The sequence below is a fragment of the Salvia splendens genome, chromosome 18 (genome assembly GCF_004379255.2).
Source record: "Salvia splendens isolate huo1 chromosome 18, SspV2, whole genome shotgun sequence".
Classification (NCBI taxonomy): domain Eukaryota; kingdom Viridiplantae; phylum Streptophyta; class Magnoliopsida; order Lamiales; family Lamiaceae; genus Salvia; species Salvia splendens.
The window spans coordinates 2,517,303-2,537,622 of record NC_056049.1 but is presented as its reverse complement, the minus strand read 5'-3'; the positions used below and the strand labels follow the sequence as shown (position 1 = coordinate 2,537,622).

At 44.8% G+C, this 20,320-nt stretch overlaps 2 protein-coding genes across 3 annotated transcripts; one reads left to right on the top strand and one right to left on the bottom strand.

Annotated features, from left to right (window-relative positions):
- The first annotated feature begins 10,995 nt into the window (after positions 1–10,995).
- Positions 10,996–15,994, top strand: LOC121777933 (CTP synthase-like). Of its 2 annotated transcripts, none has more exons than XM_042175266.1 (21): positions 10,996–11,205; positions 11,628–11,707; positions 11,878–11,964; positions 12,062–12,112; positions 12,199–12,316; positions 12,395–12,451; positions 12,976–13,040; positions 13,127–13,210; positions 13,312–13,362; positions 13,452–13,514; positions 13,599–13,645; positions 13,740–13,809; positions 13,892–13,954; positions 14,143–14,232; positions 14,309–14,347; positions 14,452–14,679; positions 14,765–14,850; positions 14,926–14,974; positions 15,051–15,131; positions 15,223–15,316; positions 15,395–15,994. In XM_042175266.1, the coding sequence occupies exons 1-21, from the start codon at positions 11,088–11,090 to the stop codon at positions 15,577–15,579; spliced, it is 1,806 nt and encodes a 601-aa protein (XP_042031200.1). In that variant the 5' UTR covers positions 10,996–11,087; the 3' UTR covers positions 15,580–15,994. The 2 variants fall into 2 exon arrangements, with proteins under 2 accessions (XP_042031200.1, XP_042031201.1); XM_042175267.1 differs by lacking the exon at positions 10,996–11,205 and adding an exon at positions 11,398–11,402.
- An 827-nt stretch (positions 15,995–16,821) lies between these two features.
- On the bottom strand, positions 16,822–20,192 carry LOC121777378 (oxygen-dependent coproporphyrinogen-III oxidase, chloroplastic-like). The gene is made up of 8 exons (XM_042174618.1): positions 19,601–20,192; positions 19,431–19,506; positions 18,445–18,539; positions 18,168–18,251; positions 17,548–17,635; positions 17,289–17,413; positions 17,112–17,210; positions 16,822–17,031 (listed from the first exon to the last, which is right to left on the bottom strand). The coding sequence occupies exons 1-8, from the start codon at positions 20,129–20,131 to the stop codon at positions 16,963–16,965; spliced, it is 1,167 nt and encodes a 388-aa protein (XP_042030552.1). The 5' UTR covers positions 20,132–20,192; the 3' UTR covers positions 16,822–16,962.
- Positions 20,193–20,320: the final 128 nt, after the last annotated feature.

Genomic DNA, 20,320 nt, shown 5'->3' with positions numbered 1-20,320 from the left:
TCATGGCCTACGATCGTGGCCTGAGTTGACACCACGTGGTAGTGGGTGTGTTGGACATCCTGTATGGGTCCACTAACTCCTTGTTCGGTCGAATACTGAGACCGAACTGCTTTGGTTGCCGATCTGAGGGTAGAGTTTGATGCCGACCTGAGAGCAGAGCTTGATTGGATGGCTTTTACCGAGCTGTAGGCTGAGGCCGAACTCTTTGGTAATGCCGAACTCATACTCCTGCTTGGGCTTTTGCTGTTGGGCTTGTTTAGTACGCACCCCATCACTACCCCCCCCGAAAAGCGAAGTGAATCACTTCGGCGAAGCGAGTCACTTCGGCATTCTGAAAAAGGGGACGGGGGAGGCTGAAGTCAGGGGACGTGCCCTGCGCGTGACTGCATTAAATGCGGCATTAAATGCGACAGTAAAATCCGGCCGTCGAATCCTGAAAAGGTGGGATATGAAACGGTGCGATGATTTGAAATCTTTTCCAAATCTGATAAATACCGCCTTTCTTCATCATTTGAACACCTTTGCTATTGGCTTCTTCTGCACTCTCTATCTTTTGCGTGAAAAATTTCCTTCCGCTTTCAAAAATTTCCTCAGGATTTCTTCAAACTTTCAAAGAGTAAGAACCATGTCTGCTTCTTCTTCGTCTGAGTCTGGTAGCGGTAGAAAAGGGGGTAAGGGGTCTTCTAGCCGGAAAGAATCCGGGGAGAAGACCGTAGAGTATTTTCACAGTATCTTGAGTAAGGATACTGTGATATCCCTTTACGAAAAATACTCTTTTCCTGATGGGAAGGCGGTGGTTCCCGACGATGATCATAGGGCTAACGACCCGCCGGAGGGTTATGCCACCGTTTACGAAGCCTGCTTAGAATGCGGGCTTCGTTTCCCTCTTCCCCCACCTTTTGTAGAGCTTCTTGATTTTTTTCAACTCCCTTTAGGTCAGGTGACTCCGAATTCTTGGAGGCACTTGTCGGCTTTTGCTGCCGAACTCCGTAGGTTAGATAAGGATCTGTCTCTGCGGGCAATCCTTAATTTTTTCCAATTTAAAAGGAAGGGATCTTGGTTTTACTTGATCCCCTTACAGCCTTTTAGGGCATTCTGCAAAACCAAGTGGCCGAAATGGCAAAACCGCTTCTTTTTTTATAATAGGACAGCGGCTCCGGGCTTCCCCTGGAGAGGGCCGAAGTCCGTGATTCCTCATCCTCGGTTAGAACCATTGGCCGAGCTCGATGACGAGCTCAACAAGATTCCCATAGTTAGGAAACAATACACGGAGTCTGAGCTCGTCAAGGGCGACGTCGTGTTCGACATCTCGTCTTCGGACGAAGAGGCCGAGGGTGAGGATTTCTCTTTACCTTTATGTTCTACTGCTTTAACGAAGAAAACTAACCTTGCTTTCTTGCTTTTTGGCAGTGTACATGCTGAACAAGGCTACCCGAAAATCTTCGGAGTCCAAGGAGCCGGAGAGGCCGAAAACCACCAGCTCGGCGTCTGATGCCGAGAGGACTCCGAAAAGGCAAAAAACCTCTTCGGATCCGAAGAAGCCGGAGTCAACTTCGGCAAAGGGGAGGGGGAAGGCCCAGAAGCCCCCGAGAGCGCCAGAGAAAGACGTGGTCTTGGCGCCTCCTTCGGAACATATCTGTGAGCCGTTTTTATGGCCCACGGACTTCGCCGAGGTGAATTCTCTTCTTGATTTTCTGGCCTTGCTTTTTTTTTTTTGTATTTTTTGTGGTCCCTTTGTTGACTTTTTTCTTTATTCATTTTCAGAGGAACGATATGCTCTCCAAGCTCGTCGCCGTCGAACTCTCCAAAGCGTCCAATGACTATGCCGAGATGCAGAGGAAGTTGGCGGCTGCTTGTCATCGGGCCGAACAGGCTGAGGCTAAATTTGAGAAGGCCAGAGCTGCTAGGATTTCGGCCCAGGATGAAGCTCAGTTTGCCAAAAACCAGCTCGTCATCCAGCGAGAGCAGGCGAAGCGGAGCGATGCTGCTGCCGTGGTTGCCCAAGGGGAGGCTCTCCGTGTTTACACGGAGAAACTCTTTTTGAGCAGCCAGTTCTCGGCCTTTGTCGGTAGTCTGGTAAGGCTAATTGCCGATAAGGGCGAGCAGGGGGCCGACGTCGTGCTGCCTCTGTACAGCCGAGAGATAGCAGCTCGGCTTCAGAATCTGCCGCTCCTTGAGGAGCTCGCTTCATCTTCGGTCCTGCTTTCTGCAGACCGAGTCCGGAGTTGTCGAGCTGATCGGGACGAGAACCTGGAGGCTATCTTTGCCTCCGTGGGACCCGTTTCACCCGCTTCGACTTACCACGGAGAGGGTGAGGCCGAGCCGCTGGAGCGGGAGGCCGAAGTCGATCAGGCCGGGCATCCGGAGAAGGAAGCCGATCAGGAGGCGGAGGCGAGGCCGGCAGGAGGCGAGGCTGAGGCTGAGGTAGCCCAGGAGAAAGAAGCTGTACCAGACCGAGGAGCCGGAGACGAAGCTGGCGGAGTATGATTTCGTCTCCCTTCTCTTAGTCTAGTTTCTTCCTTGTAAAATGGCCTTGAAGCCCTAGTGTAAAAAATTTTCCTTGTGAATGAAAAATTCTCTACACTTGTCTTCGTATAGCTTTTCGTACTCGCCTTTATTCCTGTTGTATTTTACTATCTGCTCGGTACAGCTGCCGAACTAATATAGCTGCTTTGTACCCAAGGAGATGGAGATACTTCACTGGAAACGGCTGTACTCTTCGGCTTTGGACGAAGCTGAGAGAAGAGCTATAGCCGATCAGACGAAAAATGACGAGCTTCTGGCTCGTTTAGTGAAGCTGGATGCCGATATCAAGGACTTAGAGTCCGATAAGAAAGATCTGGAGGCCGAGCTGAATACGGCCATTGCTGAGAGGACTGCGTATGAGGATTACATCCGTGTGCGCGGGGGAATGACCATATCAGATGTTCAGAGTCGAGTTGACGAACTGTGGGAGGAATATCATGTACTCCGTATGAACAATGTGCTGGAGAGCCCGGCTTGCCAACAAGTTGTGACATCACTGCGGCGTTGGGCTTCTCGGTACAACATTGTTCTTTCTCGGCGCCCCTCCATAGAAAGATTCCTTCGGCATATCGCGCCAACAGATGCTCGCACTCCAGATCAAACCTCTGGTTCCCTTGTTCAAAATCCTACTCCCAGCCAACAACGAACTCCGGAACAGCCGGAAACGTCAAGACGAGAACGGGCTCAGGAGCAACCGGAATCGTCAAGACAGGGACGGACTGAAATTCGCCGAGGAGTTGTGACTATGAGCGAGCAAGATCAGCAGATGCTTATTGCAGAGACTCTTCATCGCCGAGGTGTTAGGACTTCTCGGGCTCGGGGAAGAGGCGTTGGGTCGAGGATAGCATCTCGTCGACCTGCTTATTCTTCATCTGCTCGGAACAACCGAACTCGGCTTCCAGAGGATTTTGCAGATAGGTGGCTTAACTTCAGCAACCCTGGACAGTAGAATAGTCCTTTGTAATAGCGTAACGCCATTTTGTAGGGTAGCTGAGTTGTATGCCGAACAAGATTTGAAAAATGAAATTTTGTTTTCGCTTCTAACACTGTATTTACAGCTTAGCGACAAAATTTCATCGTACTCGTCCTCGGTCTTATGAAGTAAACTTCTTTGACCGGACTTGGTCCTTGGTCTTATGAAGTAAACTTCTTTGACCGGACTCGTCTTTGGTCTGATGAAATAAACATCTTTGACCGGACTCGTCTTTGGTCTGATGAAATAAACATCTTTGACCGGACTCGTCTTTGGTCTGATGAAATAAACATCTTTGACCGGACTCGTCTTTGGTCTGATGAAATAAACATCTTTGACCGGACTCGTCTTTGGTCTGATGAAATAAACATCTTTGACCGGACTCGTCTTTGGTCCGATGAAATAAACATCTTTGACCGGACTTGGTTTGTGTTCTAATTTGGCGATTTTTGTCGCCGGGATCGAACTTTCCCTTGTCCTAATTCGGCGAGTTTTATCGCGTGGATCGGACTTTCCCAGTTAACCGAAGTGGTCTTATGCAGTAAACCCCTTTGACTAGACGTGGTCGTCCCCGGTCTTATGAGGTAAACTTCTTTGACCGAACTTGGTCGTCCTAATTCGGCGAGGTTTATCGCGTGGATCGGACTTTCCCTTATTGCAGTTCGTTTCAGACGAAGTGCTTATTAAGCTGAATTGCGGTCTTGTATCCTCCTTGGAAGCTTGGACTCACAATCGTTGGCTTATTGCAGTTCGTTTCAGACGGACTGCTTGTTAAGCTGAATTGTGGTCTTATATCCTCCTTAGAAGCTTGGACTCACAATAGTCTTTAATAATCGATCTAAAAAGGGGATCAGTCTTTAAAGAACGATATACCTTGGTACCATTTGTAAGAGACGACAAGCACATAGAGACAAAACACATAGAGAAAAAATGAAAAAGACGAAGGAAAAAAACTTTAAACCCCTTTTAAAAAACGACAAGTAAAAGGTAAAAAAACAAACAAATAAAAACATGTACCCCTATGACCGAACTAGACACAAGACAGACTGACCGGACCTTGTCTCTTACAAGTGGTACTTCTTGAGGTTGGAGACGTGCCATGTTCGGGGTACTTGTTCTCCTGACATGTGAGTCAATTTATAAGACCCTTTGCCGAGGACTTCGGACACCCGATATGGACCCTCCCATGTGGGTTCGAGTTTGCCCAGCTTTTCTGCTCGGCTTACTTCGTTGTTTCTCAAGACGAGATCTCCCACTTGAAATTGAAGCTTTTTCACCCTTTGGTTATAATACCGGGCTACTTGCTCCTTATACTTGGCTGCTTTTATGCACGCCAATTCTCTTCTTTCTTCGGCGAGATCTAGTTCTGCTCTCAGTCCGTCGTCATTCATTTCTGAGGAGAAATTTAGAGTTCGGGGACTGGGTACGCCGATCTCCACCGGAATTACGGCTTCAGTGCCGTACACCAGACTATACGGAGTTTCACCGTTGGAGGTTTTGGGTGTAGTTCGGTAGGACCATAGGACTTGAGGGAGATTTTCTACCCATTGTCCTTTGGCTTGTTCTAACCGAGCTTTTAACCCTTTCACCAGAATCCGGTTCGTTACTTCCGTTTGTCCGTTTGCTTGGGGATGGGAGACCGAAGTGAACCGCTGTTGAATGTTCAGCTCTTGGCACCAATTCTTGAACGTCTTGTCGGTGAACTGAGTCCCATTATCCGAGATGAGGATGTGGGGTATGCCAAATCGGCACACTATGTTCTTCCAGACGAAGTCCAATGCCTTTGAGCTCGTTATCGTAGCTAATGGTTCAGCCTCCACCCACTTCGTGAAGTAGTCCACGGCAACGATAAGGAATTTCATTTGCCGAGGAGCTTGAGGAAGTGGTCCCACTATGTCTATGCCCCATTGCATGAAAGGCCAAGGGCTTTGCATAGTGTATAGATCGGTCTGCGGCATCCTTGGGACATTTGCATGAATTTGGCACTTCGTACACTTCTTGACGAGCTGAACTGCCTCTTGTACCATGGTTGGCCAATAATATCCCCATCTCAGAACTTTTTTAGCTAAAGCTCTGGCTCCGATGTGGCTACCGCACGATCCTTCATGAACTTCTCTGAGGATGTAGTCCGTCTCTTCTGGTCCTACGCACCGCAATAACGGCTGGAGGTAAGACTTTCTAAAGAGGACTCCTTCATGAAGTTCGTACCGAAGAGCTCGGCACGTGATCTTCCGAGCTTCTCTCTTATCCTCGGGCAATTGTCCTTGATCCAGATACTGCAAGATCGGCGTCATCCAGTTCGGCGAGCTGGATACTGAATGTACCTCGGCTTCATCAATGCTTCGATGCATTAATTCTTCCGCCTTTGAGCTCGGATCTGAGGCCAACTTACTTAAGGTATCTGCTCGGCTATTTTCCGCTCTGGGAATGCGGATTATCCGAAAATAGGAGAAACTTCGGCTGATGCTTTGCGCTTTGTCCAAATACTTCTTCATTCTCTCGTCACGGGCTTCACTTGTACCCAACATGTGATTTACTATGACTTGTGAATCACAATGGACTTTGAGAGATTTGACGAGTAGACTTTGCGCTAACTGGAGTCCGGCCAGGAGGGCTTCGTACTCGGCTTCATTATTAGTAGTGGGGAATAGGAAACGAAGTGAGTAGGTTACCTCGTGTCCGTCGGGAGCGACAAGTAAAATACCAGCTCCACTTCCCATCTTGTTTGAAGCTCCATCTACGAATCCGCTCCAGCAGTCCGGCGGCTCTACTTCGGATTCCAAGGGCTGTGCTAGTTCGGCATTGGCAGAATTCTTCTGTTCGGCAATAATAGGAATTGCTTGATCGAACTTCGCTTCTGCAAGAAAATCTGCCAAGGCTTGTCCCTTGATGGCTTTCCGAGGTAGATATTCAATTGTGTGCTCTCCCAACTCTATAGCCCACTTGGCGATTCTGCCTGATGCTCCTGGTTTGGTCAACACTTGCCGAAGTGGCAGATCAGTTAAGACGCATACCTTGTGAGCATAGAAGTATGGCCGCAGTCTCCTTGCTGCATTTACTAATGCCAGAGCAATCTTTTCCAGTGGTTGATACCTGGTTTCTGGACCTCTTAATGCTCGGCTTGTAAAGTAGATGGGAAGCTGCTTTAGGCCTTCTTCTCGAACAAGTACCGCGCTGATGGTTTGATCCGATGCCGCTAAGTATAAGAATATTACTTCGGCTTCGGTTGGAGCAGAGAGAATAGGAAGCTCGGCTAGATAACTTTTGAGCTCGTCAAAGGCCTTTTTCTGCTCGGCTCCCCACTCGAACTTTGGTGCCTTTTTCAACACCTTGAAGAACGGAAGTTGCTTTTCGGCTGCTTGGGAAAGGAATCGACTCAGTGCGGCTAGACATCCGGTTAGCCTTTGCACGTCATGTATGGACTTCGGCATTGCCATGTTCTGAACGACTTGAACTTTTGAGGGGTTTGCCTTGAGTCCGTCTTTTGAAACCCAACAACCCAGAAACTTTCCCGAATCTACCAAAAAGGTACACTTTTGGGGATTAAGTTTGAGGTTGGCTTTCTTGAGCACGTTGAGAGTGGACTTGAGGTTGTGCTCGTACTCCGAGGTGCTTTTGCTCTTGACGACTATATCGTCAACATATACTTCGACCTCCTTTCCAATCAGGTGCCGAAAAAGCTTGTCTACCATCCTTTGATAAGTGGCTCCGGCATTCTTTAAACCGAATGGCATCTTTTTATAAGCAAAAATGCCGAAATCAGTAATGAAGGCCGTTTTTGAAGCGTCAATCTCATCCATTAAAACCTGATGGTATCCTTTGTATAGATCAAGAAAACAAAAAATTTCAAAGCCTATCAGAGCTTCTACTTTTTTATCTATGTTCGGAAGGGGATAGCAATCTTTGGGACAGTGCTTATTTAGATCGGTGAAATCTATGCACATCCGCCATCCTCCTTCCTTTTTCTTGATCATGACAGGATTGGCCACCCACGAAGGATACTTCACTTCGAATAACACATCCGCCTTCAATAATTGACGGACTTCGTCATGGATGACTTGACTTCGTTCTGCCGCAAAGAGTCTTTGCTTCTGTTTTATCGGCCGGACCGAAGGATCAATATTTAAACGATGAGTGATTACCTCGGGGGGCACTCCGGTCATGTCCAACGGAGACCATGCAAAGACGTCTTTGTACTCCTTGAGGAGCTGGATGGTTTTTTCCCGAAGTAGAGGCGTTCCCGCGAAGCCGATCTTAACCGTTCTGGATGGATCGTCTTCGTACAGCTGAACTGTCATCGAATTCGGCTCCGGTATGACTTCGGTCATTGCCTCTGACTCCGGCTGCTGTGATTGCTATGCTTGGTGGTGCCGATCTGACTGCTCGGCACTTCTAAGCGCAATTTGCAGACACTCTTTTGCTCTCTTTTGATCACCTCGGATGACCGCTATCCCCCCTTTAGTGGGGAGCTTGATGGTGAGATGATAAGTAGAGCAAACGGCCCGAACTGTGTTGAGCCAGTCTCTTCCCAGGATGACGTTGTACGGGGACCGAGCTTTCACCACGAAAAACTCAATCATCGTACTGGAGCTAGTAGGCGCTTTCCCCACCGTGATCGGAAGGCTGATAATACCTTCAGGGCGGGTGTCCTCCTGGGCGAAGCTCTTCAGGGGAAGCGGAGCCGGGCTGAGCCGAGCTGGGTCCACTTCTAGTTTGTCGAAGCACTCTTTAAAAAGAATGCTGACTGACGCTCCTGTATCCACAAACACCCTGTGGATCAGTTTGTTTGCCACTCCGGCTTGGATGACAATGGCGTCTTGGTGAGGAGAGATGGCCGGGACGGGATCAGCATCCGAGAACGTAATCACTTCGTCCTGCTTCAGCCTTTATGCGTTGGCTCTTCTCGATTGGAGCCTCTGCGCTCTGACTTCAGGGACGACTTGGTCTTCCCGGCAGGGAGAGCGTCAATAGTCAGGATTACTCCATCATATTGCGGCTCGTCATCGTCTTCGGGATCCGGCTGCCTTTTCGGATCCTGAGGAGCGCAGTTCGCACCTCTCTGCTTCTTATTCTTCTTTGACTGCTTGCTTTGGTATTTTTTCAATGTCCCTGTCCTCACAAGAACATCGATACCTGCAGCCAAGTTTCTGCACTCCTCGGTATCGTGACCGTGGTCTTGATGGTAGGAGCAGTAGTTATCCTGGGGTCGGCGCGCGGCAGATTTCGTCATCCGCTTTGGCTTTTCGAACAGGTCAGAGTGTAGTTCGAAAATTTCCGCTCTCGGCTTGTTCAGCGGTACGAACTGAGCGGGCGGCTTCTCGGGATTGAGACGGGGTCCCAATCTGTCTTGCACCGGAGTCCTTTGAATCCTTTCAAAAGGAGTTCGGCGAGGATGTCCCTGATCGCCAAAAGGAGTTCGGCGAGGATGTCCCTGATCGCTATGATCGGGCTTCCTCCTGTCTCCTCGGGACGATGAGCTGTCTAACGACCGTTTGCGACGGTCTGCCTCATCGGCCCGGGAGTACTGGTCCGCAATGTCCCACATATCCTGAGCTGTCTGCGGACCGCACTCAACGAGCTTCCTGTAGAGAGCTCCGGGCAGGATTCCATTTTGGAATGCCGAGATGACAAGCAGATCGTTGAGATCGTCTACTTGCAGGCATTCCTTGTGGAATCTTGTCATAAAGTCGCTGATTTTTTCGTCGCGACCTTGACGAATGGAAAGCAGCTGAGCCGAAGTGATTCGGGCTTCCGCTTTCTGAAAGAACCTCCTGTGGAAGGCATCCATTAGATCTCGGTAAGATCTGATGCTGCCCTGGGGGAGGCTATCGAACCACCTTCTCGCGTTCCCGATGAGCAGCTCGGGAAACAGCTTGCACATGTGGACCTCGTTGAGACCCTGGTTCGCCATGTTATACTGATAGCGCCCCAAGAAATCGTGAGGGTCCACGAGCCCGTCGTAAGTCATCGACGGAGTTCGGTAGTTCTGTGGTAGGGGAGTTCGGGTGATGTCGTCCGAGAACGGAGTCTTCAGTGCTCCGTACACGGCGAATCCGATATCTCGTCGGTATGGAGGAGATTGAGTTCTCCTGTGATTCCGGTACCGAGGAAGAACAGGAATATGTCGGGGTTGAGGATTCTTCTTCCTGGAAGACACGGCACTACTGCGGTAGTGACTTTCATGTCTGGATGAGGAAGGAGAATCCTCCGCTTTCGTCTTCGGCTCTTGGCTCTTTTGCAGGAAGGCTAAGAACTCATCCTGCTTCTCAGCCAAGAACAGCTTGACAGCCTCATTCAAATCAGGCTGCTGGGAAGACTCAGTGGGACGATTTTTGGAGCGGCCTGTTCCTTCGCCATGAGAACTGGTGGTGGATTTATCCCTAGGCTGTTTTCCAGACCTATGGGATGGATTGGCTTCCTCCTGGTTCTCACGGGCGGGAATACGGGTACTCTGCGATCTGGTATGCATTTTTTGGGTGGAAAAAAATGGATCAAAAATTCGCTTTATCACAAATTTTGTTCTCTGCTTCCCACAGACGGCGCCAGTGATGGATCCGCGAATTTCTGATGTTCGTAAATGCTGGTAGAGAATGAAAACTACGACACAAAGAATTTACGTGGTTCGATTTACTGAAGTAAATCTACGTCCACGGGAAGAAGGGAGGGCAAGATTGTATTGCTTGATCTGTTTTCTACAGCTTACAAATACAAACTTGCTATTTGCTATTTTATCTCTAGAGAGCTTAACCTTCTTCTATCTGATCTAAGTTCTATTTATATCTTGAACTAAGATCGTGGCTTGCATCACCACCCTAAGTCGTGGATGTCGTGTAGGTTATGGCCTAAGATCGTGGATGTAGCGTAGGTCATGGCCTACGATCGTGGCCTGAGTTGACACCACGTGGTAGTGGGTGTGTTGGACATCCTGTATGGGTCCACTAACTCCTTGTTCGGTCGAATACTGAGACCGAACTGCTTTGGTTGCCGATCTGAGGGTAGAGTTTGATGCCGACCTGAGAGCAGAGCTTGATTGGATGGCTTTTACCGAGCTGTAGGCTGAGGCCGAACTCTTTGGTAATGCCGAACTCATACTCCTGCTTGGGCTTTTGCTGTTGGGCTTGTTTAGTACGCACCCCATCACAGAGCATCTGCAGACTGACGCGCTCTACTCTCCACCCTTTTTTTTTGACAAAAAATTATTCAATTAATTAAATTTACACACCACGCAAAATCTAGCGTGATTAGGACACATCGTGGCGCCGAGGTTTTGGGTTTTTGCTAATGAACGAAGATTCACAAGAATGCTTTGCGTTGCTGCGCTTGGTTGGTTGGTTGGTTTGGTGGGGAGTGGTCTCACCCTAGAGAGAGAGGGGAAAAAGTGTGTAAACTGATTTAATTTAATTTAATTTAATTTAATTTAATTTAATTTAATTTAATTTAATTTAATTTTTCTTTACATTTGGCCTTCTTTATATAGCCGCCATTGCCTCCTTCGCCAAACCCCCAATACTCTCTCTCTCACATTTCATCACTGTGTGTAGATAACCCTTTTCCTCTCTCTCCCTCTCTCGTCTCATTTTGAGGAGAAATGAAGTATGTGTTGGTCACCGGAGGAGTCGTCAGCGGCCTCGGCAAAGGCGTCACCGCTAGCAGCATCGGCCTCATCCTCAAAGCCTGCGGCCTCCGCGTCACTTCCATAAAAATCGGTTCTTTCTTCCTCCCTTTTCCTCATTTTCATCGGTGCAATGCATACATATGTGTTTTGGTGCTAATAGCAGAGGCAGAGCCATTGTTGGGAGCCTTTTGCCACAGTTTTTCTATGTTTCTTGCTTCTCAATAATTTGGTGTGTGAAGATTTATTAACTATGCCTTGGTTATATCGTCTTTCCTTCCATAAAAATCGGTTCTTTCTTCCTCCCCTTTTCTCATTTTCCCTCTTTTCATCGATGCAATGCATACATATAACATATGTATATGTGTGTGTGGTTTACTGCTGATAGCAGAGCCATTACTAGCCTTTTGTGTTAAGATTTAGTATTAACTATGCCTTGGTTATATCGTCTCTCCTTCAGCTGTGCTATGTTTGTTTGTTTTCTCATTGTTTACTCCTTTTTCCCTCTTTGCTCAGATCCTTATCTCAACAGCGATGCTGGGACTATGTCTCCTTTTGAGCACGGTGAAGTGTATGTGTTAGACGATGGTGGAGAGGTTTGAAATCACTATTGTTTCATTTTGCTAAACTTTTATTTCTTATGCTTTTTTGTTTGGCTGTTGAAAGTCAATTGCTTTTTTGGTGAACATTGTCTTTTAAATTTTGCTTTGGTTGGGAAGGAGAGAGGTGTGTTTCTGTTGAAAATGACTTGAGCTTTTTTGTGAAGGTGGACTTGGACCTTGGAAATTATGAGCGGTTTCTGGATTTGAAACTGACTAAAGACAATAATATAACTACTGGAAAAATTTACCAGGCAAGTGTTCTAGACTGATTTCTCGGTTTCCGTATGCTTTTCAAGTTTGTTACCGAATGATTGACTTGGTGTTTTGCACTGGTTGTGGATTTTATAGGCTGTTATTGACAAGGAGAGAAGGGGGGACTATCTTGGGAAAACGGTTCAGGTGCGTTGTTTGGTTTCGTGCAGGTTTCTTCGCTGTGGCAACTTGTGGAGTGTCAATTTTCACATTCAAGATCACTTTTTTTTCAGGTCGTGCCTCACATTACCGACGCCATTCAAGAGTGGATTGAGCGAGCTGCTGCTATTCCAGTGGACGGCAAAGACGGCCCGGCTGATGTTTGTGTTATTGAATTGGGTGGAACCATTGGTAACTCCACATTTAAATTGGTTTGGTAGCTGGTTTTTTCATGGAGTGTGTTTTGTCTTAACAAAGTTCTTGCTCCAGGGGATATTGAATCAATGCCGTTCATCGAGGCTCTTGGGCAGTTTTCGCATCGTGTGGGTAAGAAATGAGTTTATGCTCTCAAGTTTCTTCCTCATAAACAATGTTATCAAATAGCGGATATGGCGGTGCTATGGCGCTATGGCATGGCGTTCTGTGGTGGAAATGCCAAAGCAACATGGCGCTGCCATAGCACCGCCATATCCGCCATTTGACAACATTGCGCGTGTGTACTGCATTTAGGAATGAGGCATTATGCAAGAAACATGGATGTTAGAGCTGTATTTTATGCTTTATTAATTGTTTTAAGAGTTTTAGATGTTATATTTTTGTTATTTTCCAATTTTTGAATTATGTATAAATAAGTATTATTTTATTTATTTAATTATTGACCGCCATATCAGCCATACTAATACGCCATATCCCTGTGGCGGTTTTTAGGCGAACCGCCATAAGCCGCCATACGAGATTGATAACACTGCTCATGAAAGTATATATGCAGCACAAAATCATCAATGCTATTGCTATCTTCTCCGAAAAATGGCAATCTCTCTGTATTACTCATTGAACCTTTACCTTTCCAGGTCATGGAAATTTTTGCTTGATACATGTCAGCTTGGTGCCGGTTCTAAGTGTCGTCGGTGAGCAGGTACCGTTTGTTTGCTAGGGATTTCCTTTAGTGTCTTTTTCATCATTAAATTTCTTTGTATAACACGAGGATGTCTCATTGAGCAGAAAACAAAGCCAACTCAACACAGTGTTAGAGGATTACGAAGCTTGGGTCTATCTCCAGATATTCTAGCATGTCGCAGCACAACGGTATTCTCTCCCTCTGTCCCCCTATCCTCCCTCCTTTCTATGGGGGAAACGCAAGCTGTACCTTTTTTGTATCTTCCATTAAAAAATTTCTTTGTTTGTAGGAACTCGATGAAACCATCAAGGAGAAGCTCTCTCGTTTTTGCCATGTTCAGGTACCGTAAGCATTGCAATATTTCTGTTCGCGCAACTTACATGAAATCTTAATATCAAGCTTAACATCAATGTGTTTCTTCCTTTCCAGAGAGAGAACATCATCACCCTCTATGATGTTTCCAACATCTGGCACGTACCTTTGCTTTTGAGAGTATGTATCGTTGCACCTTCACATGAATGTCTGCTTTTGAAATTTATAGCCTATTAACGTAGGTTCTGTTATCTTTCGATTCAGGATCAGAAGGCTCATGAGGCAATTTTGAAAGTCTTGAACCTCAACTGGTTCGTCTAGCTACCATAATTTTTTTTGCTGCTAGGAAATTTTCCTGAGTTTTTCCCCTCTTTTCAGTCTTAATTCTTTGTATACTTTTTCCAGTGAGAATAGAGTACCAGCTCTTGTGGATTGGACAGCCAGGGCAGATCTCTCTGATAGGTTGACCGATACTGTACGTTCTCGTCATTATTCAAATTTTGATTTTAAGTGATCTAGTGGCCTTCGGGGTTTTGAATACCACACTTTTTTCACAGGTCAGAATTGCTATGGTTGGAAAGTACACTGGACTTTCAGATTCTTATCTTTCTGTGCTGAAGGTAAGATCATTCCCTTTTCTAGTTTCTCGTAGCCATGTGAAATGAGCTTTAAAGATTGCAGAAGCATCGTCATAGCTATGTGCATCGTATATAGATGATTCTTTTTTGTTTCTTAGGTTAACTTCACATGATGTTATCTGTTAGTGAGATTGGAATTTGCTAATGCTTACACTGGCAACTGTTTGCAGGCTCTTTTGCACGCTTCAGTCGCATGCCATAGGAAACTATGCGTCGATTGGGTCCCAGCTTGTGATCTTGAAGATGCAACTCTACAAGAGGTTAACTTTGTTTCGCTTCCGCTATTTTCCAATCTCTTGATCTTTTATCTCACAGCTTGGCCATGTCAACTTGCAGAACCCGGATTCTTACAAAAAAGCATGGAAATTGTTGAAGGTCTGCATAGTTTATACTTAATAATCATATCCATTATTCAATACATGATAATCGAGTAACTTGCACTTCTTCGTCAGCTCATCAACAAATTTATTGCTTTATAGGGGGCGGATGCCATTCTAGTTCCCGGAGGCTTTGGAGATAGAGGAGTTGAGGGAAAAATCCTGGCTGCCAAGTATGCCCGGGAAAACCTAGTCCCTTATCTCGGGATATGCCTTGGAATGCAAACTGCTGTCATTGAGTTTGCACGATCCGTCCTTGGCCTGAAGAATGCAAACAGCACTGAATTTGACCCGAACACCAAGAATCCTTGTGTTATTTTCATGCCAGAGGTTGTTATGATACAATTATTGGAGACTGCTTAATTTATTTCATTTTCATTGTTTTATCTAATCTCATGATGATGTCGTATAACAGGGCTCAAAGACGCACATGGGAGGCACTATGCGTCTCGGATCAAGGAGGACATATTTCCAGTGCACATCCAGTAAATCCACGAAACTGTAAGTTTTTGTATCTTCGCTCCCCGTCCTCCCCTCTCTACAAGTCCCGCATATATAACTGGTGCTAACTTTCAGATACGGGAACGTGAGTTTTGTTGATGAGAGACATCGCCACAGATATGAGGTGCGTGAAAATCATCATTAAATCGATCACATTCCTTAAAGGTTTATTACTGACATTTTAACTTGACCTTGTGTAGGTAAATCCCGATATGGTGCAGCAACTGGAAGATGCCGGCCTCTCGTTTACTGGAAAAGACGAAAGTGGTTGTCGGATGGAGGTAGTTCTTTCGTCTAAGCATTCGTTGCCAACTACTTGATACCGTTTTCTTCGGATATTAGAGTTTGATTATTATTAACTTTCTACTACAGATTGTTGAGCTACATAGCCATCCGTACTTCATAGCCGTTCAATTTCACCCAGAGTTCAAGTCGAGACCAGGAAAGCCCTCCCCCCTGTTTTCAGGTACCTTTCCATTCATTTGCCATACGAAAAATCTGTTACACAGACCGGTATTGATCTAAAAACTTCATCTGGCAACAGGGCTCGTGGCAGCAGCATGCGGTCAGCTGGACATTCTTTTGAAGAAAGGTTCATTGAGAACATGCAGGCTGACCAGCAATGGTTCGTCACCAATAAAGCCACATTTCTATGAGAATGCAACAACGCTAACAAACGGGGCTTTAGTAGATGGAATTTACTGCAACGGGAATGGTTTGCACGCATAGAAAAGTTCGGGACACCACAGTTAGAGTTGCGATCATCGTTTTGTTCCAGCGTTTCTATGTGTAGAGATACTAGCTAGTATTCGTCGTAGGATTCACAGTTTTTTTTACCATGGTGTGCACAGTCAGATTCCGGTCTTTTAAACGGAATGCCATGGAGTACTACAACGGATTGTTGCTCTTGTCGTTCTGCAGTTTTTTTTATTTGCCTTATGATTAATATTAGATGAATTTTGTTGCTATTTTGAGATAATAGTGTAATTGTGACTTCTTTACACTAGTTTTGTGGATTTGTGCATATAACAGATTCGCAGCTTGTCATGGTTAATTAAGATTGGTCCAAAAGGGGCGTGTAATTTGTTGACATTGCCTAAGCTTATCAGATGATTTTTATCTTTGTTTGTTTTCATGTTTTAAAGATTTGTTAGGATAATTGCTAAAAGATTATATTCTTCTGAGTTTGAATAGGTGTAGGATTCTTGCAGTCATTATATATACTGTGTTTTTTAGTTGTAGGTTACTACTACTAGTTCTGTGTCTTTATTACTCCCTTAATCTCATTCAAAGTGGGAGCATTTTTTTTCTGACATTAAATTTTATGTATAGTGTTATTTTGCCTGATAAATATAGGGAGTGATGGTTTCATTTTTAGAAAAGTTCCTCTTTGAATAGGACATTCCAAAAAAGTAAAACGTATCATTTTTAATGGGATTAAGGAAGATTTTTTATTCAATGTCTGTCATATATCAATTGGTCCAGTGAACGTGTGTTCTACAATTCTCGTGATCACTAGCAGCTCCGAAACACGTCTTGAGATAGGTGGTCAAAGCACTCACACGCAGTTTGTCAATCTCCATTGACGTCGTGATTAGAATTTGCATCCCGAGACTCAGTTTGGCTGTCATGCGAGAGCTACGGATGGCTCGCCCCAGAACCCCAACCGAGAGACCCTCCACCTCCTGTTACAGGGAGTCAGCAACGTTTACACCGCCCCTATCCCCTGTTTCCGTGTCTGCACCTGCCTAGCTTGTCAATTCCGCAATTTAGCATGACCCCTATGCAAAGATGACGCGCATAAATCGAAATATGATCCAAGGGATCAGATTTTGGGAGGATGAGTTCTGTTCTGTTCGTTATATCTTTATTCAATCTTAATATTAGTTCATTTCTTCTCTGCTTATGCATTTTCTTCATCATTCCAGCAACATAGTCTTATTACACATCCTTTGTGAAGCAAAAAACCCAGAAAAAAATATTCCTCTTTTATTACCAAAAAGAGTTAAGCAGCTACTCAGAAAATGGACCTAAAGGAAAGCCTACTACAATAGCAAAAACAAGAAGACAAACAAACAAACAAGCACAAACATCTCTCTCTGCAATAAAAACTTAGATCCACTCCTTCGGGTTGATACACGCGTCCAGAAGCTTCCATTCCTCGCTACCTTCTTCCGGTTGCTGAAATCACAAATTTCCACTCATTTAATCATCACTCATTCATTCACACACCAAATAACAAAGAGTAACAAGTAGCTTACATGGTCATACTCCCATCGCGCAGTCAACGGAAGTGACACGAGTATGCTCTCAATCCTCCCACCAGTCTTGAGGCCGAATGTAGTTCCTCGATCATAGACCTTCGCAAGCAAAGAGCTACAAGTTAGAACAGAATCTGACTTGTTATCTTCTTCAATCAACATTCGCCTTTAACTTACCAAGTTAAACTCTACATAGCGCCCTCGACGTAGCTGCTGCCACGCCTTGTTTTTTTCCGTAAATGGGGTGTCCTTCCTCTTTTCTATGATGGGTAGATATGCTGGAATCACAGAATTTGCGCACTCTACAATAGTTCAAAAATAAACAAGTCTTAAAATCACTTCCTTGGTTGATAAACAAGATCTGAGAACCGTTAGCACTTGGCTATTACATGATAGAAATAAAAGTTAAATAAGGACCGTCTTTGTATGAAATTACCGGTAGCGAAGGAGAGAAGCATGTCTTGATCATATGCATTCAGATCATCAAAAAATATACCCCCAAGACCACGTCTCTCACCACGATGCTGCACAAAACATCAAAACAGACAGACTTAGCAAACATCAATATAGATAAACACTATTTGAGTTCGGATTTTGTGCTGTTTAGAATATTATAATGGCTTCCTTCAAAGTTCTTTTATACTCCTATATATAGACATACTTAAGAGTATACGATGGGCGATTTCCATTGAATAGTAATAAAAATTCATTTGTAGAATTTTCTATTTCATTGTGAACTTTGCATAAACTTAACTTATTTATTTTACAATATGAAAGAATGATTAAAATACTAAGTAAATTTTTTATCTCAACCATGGATTACTTTTCATAAGTAATATGCTTAAAATGGTTCTAAAGATTAATTATAGAAATGTAACAAGAATATAAACCTACGAGCTTTAAGGCCAAGTGAATATTATTATCATTGTATGAAGTTTCACAGATCATCAACCAAATTGAGAAGGGAAAATCGATCATTGATGTAACGGGAGCTTCGATTTATCCATTTTATATCCAACCAATGTTAAACTAAATAGCAGTTCAAAGAAGCCATACCTTAATGTAGAAATAATCATCACACCATTTCTTGAATCGAGGATAGAAATCGGTATTGAACTTGTCACATGCGTTCTTCTGGACCTATAATAAGCACACAAGATTGAATGTTAGCATTTTTGATCAGTTCTTCTATTATAAATATATGCTGTCCATGGCCCGAATGGGATATGCTTTAAGTTCTCATGGATTTTGTATAACAAATTATGCAAAATAAACGCCACTAATTTCAATTGATGCAATAAACACTAGATGGCCCAATTATGAAGATATTGACCTGATGAAAATGCTTGACATCCTCCTCAAAAATGTACGCAGGAGTCAAATCGGTCCCTCCACCAAACCACCATTGCCTTGGTGCTCCCGGAGCATCTGTTCATCTCATCATTGAGCACCAGCCCGTTAGAATACTTTGGAGTTTACAATGCATCTAAAAGAACATAAAGATCAAGTTTTTAATATACAATCTCTTAAAATCAAGGTAAACCCCTAGGAATGAGCCACATTAAGACCCCAGGTAAAAGACCGCAATATCTTCAAAATGGAAAACCTCTTAAGTCCATCTAGGAACCATACTGACAGCAATCCTACACTTGTATATAACTGTCAGCTTCCATTTGCCATCTATTCTAATACAATTCTCTATTTAACAGCAAACCAGAGTATTGGTTACTGATTACTTAATGATCATTGCCTTACCTCCCCTCCTGTAGTCCTTTCTCCATCACCCCTCCAGGTTGCAGCATACTCCCTCCGTCCCATAAAAATATGAACTTTGGGGGGGGGGGGTTAATGTGAAATTGGTGAAGTAGGAGAGATATAGAAGGAAAAGGTAATTCGAGCATTGTAAGTGGAGAATGGAGCCCACCCCATAAAGAAGAATAACTTATCAAATATAGAAAGGGGGTAATTTCGTGGGACGGACCAAAATATGAAAAAAGACTATGTTCAAGGGACGGACCAAAATTGAAAAAATGAGACTATTTTTTATGGGACGGGAGTATAATGTAGCACTTTAACTAAGGATAATCATTTCAACAGAAAAGTTCAACTTCAATTTTTCTCCTCTCAATAAACAAGTTAGATTTACTTGAAGGGTACAATGAGAAACTTGGCAATTTTTCTGCAATCATATCCAAATGCGTGAAACCAGTGATCACCAAAATCAACTTGCTAGACTAGAAGATGATTACACATAAAAAAACATACTTGAAACTAAAAGGTGAACAGACACAATTAAAATGATAAATCTTCAGAGAGTACCTTTAGGAGCATCAGTTTCAAAATAGCGGTAATTAAAGTGCAAAGTAGGAGCAAAAGGATTCTTCGGATGAAGAACCTATTGAAGAAGAAGAGAAAATACAATTAAACACAGTTGCAAAAAATTAAATCACAAATCTAATCGTAAAATTAGGTATGAAAAAAAAAATTACAGAGCTAATTCCAGCAGCGAAGAACGGAACAGGACCAGGCTTAACATCCCCATTCTGTGAAGGATTCGCCGCTCTGTACGCCTCAGGCGGCATAACCCCGTAAACAACCGACACATTCACCCCAGCCTTCTCCCACACGGCGCCGTCCTGCAAAACCCTGCTGATCCCGCCGCCGCCGCCGGGCCTCGACCAGACGTCCTCCTTGAACCTGGCGCCGCCGTCCGCGGCCTCAATCGCGGCGCACACGCTGTCCTGCGCCTCCCTGATCATCTTCTCGAACCTGCCGCGGACGGAATCGGGGGAATTGGAGGTGCCTGATTCGATTCCGCGGAGGAAAGTGGCGGGGCGCTCGGCCGCGGGGATTTCCTTCTCGATCATTGCGTGGAGGCGGAATTGGGGCTTTCGAGAAGTTGAGAGTGTTGAGAATGTGGAGAGGGGGAAGGTGGGAGTGCGGAATGAGGGGAGAGGGGAGAAGGGGAGGAGGGCGGGGGAGGAGGAGGAGGGCGGCGCGGTGAGAGAGGGAGACAGCATTGCTGGGTGAGGTGGAAGGTGGGAAGATGGAGATGATGATAAGATGGGATTTTTGGGTTTATGCTTGCTTTTGTTTGACCAAAATCACACTTGGTTATTGACTTCCAGGTTCAGGTTGTTTTTTTGCTAATGGTTTTGGTTTTAGTTGTTGGTATTATATAATCTAATCCAATCTTTAATCAAATTTAT

What these genes read in the sequence shown, in the direction of transcription:
- LOC121777933 (XM_042175266.1), top strand. Translation starts at nt 11,088, where the DNA reads ATGAAGTATGTGTTGGTCACCGGAGGAGTCGTCAGCGGCCTCGGCAAA. An exon ending in TGTTAGACGATGGTGGAGAG is followed by an intron (nt 11,708 to 11,877) that starts GTTTGAAATCAC and finishes TTTTTTGTGAAG; the next exon opens with GTGGACTTGGACCTTGGAAA. An exon ending in GTGTTATTTTCATGCCAGAG is followed by an intron (nt 14,680 to 14,764) that starts GTTGTTATGATA and finishes GTCGTATAACAG; the next exon opens with GGCTCAAAGACGCACATGGG.
- LOC121777378 (XM_042174618.1), bottom strand. Translation starts at nt 20,131, where the DNA reads ATGCTGTCTCCCTCTCTCACCGCGCCGCCCTCCTCCTCCTCCCCCGCC. An exon ending in TCGCTGCTGGAATTAGCTCT is followed by an intron (nt 19,507 to 19,600) that starts GTAATTTTTTTT and finishes CTTCTTCAATAG; the next exon opens with GTTCTTCATCCGAAGAATCC. An exon ending in GCTATGTAGAGTTTAACTTG is followed by an intron (nt 17,211 to 17,288) that starts GTAAGTTAAAGG and finishes TTGCTTGCGAAG; the next exon opens with GTCTATGATCGAGGAACTAC.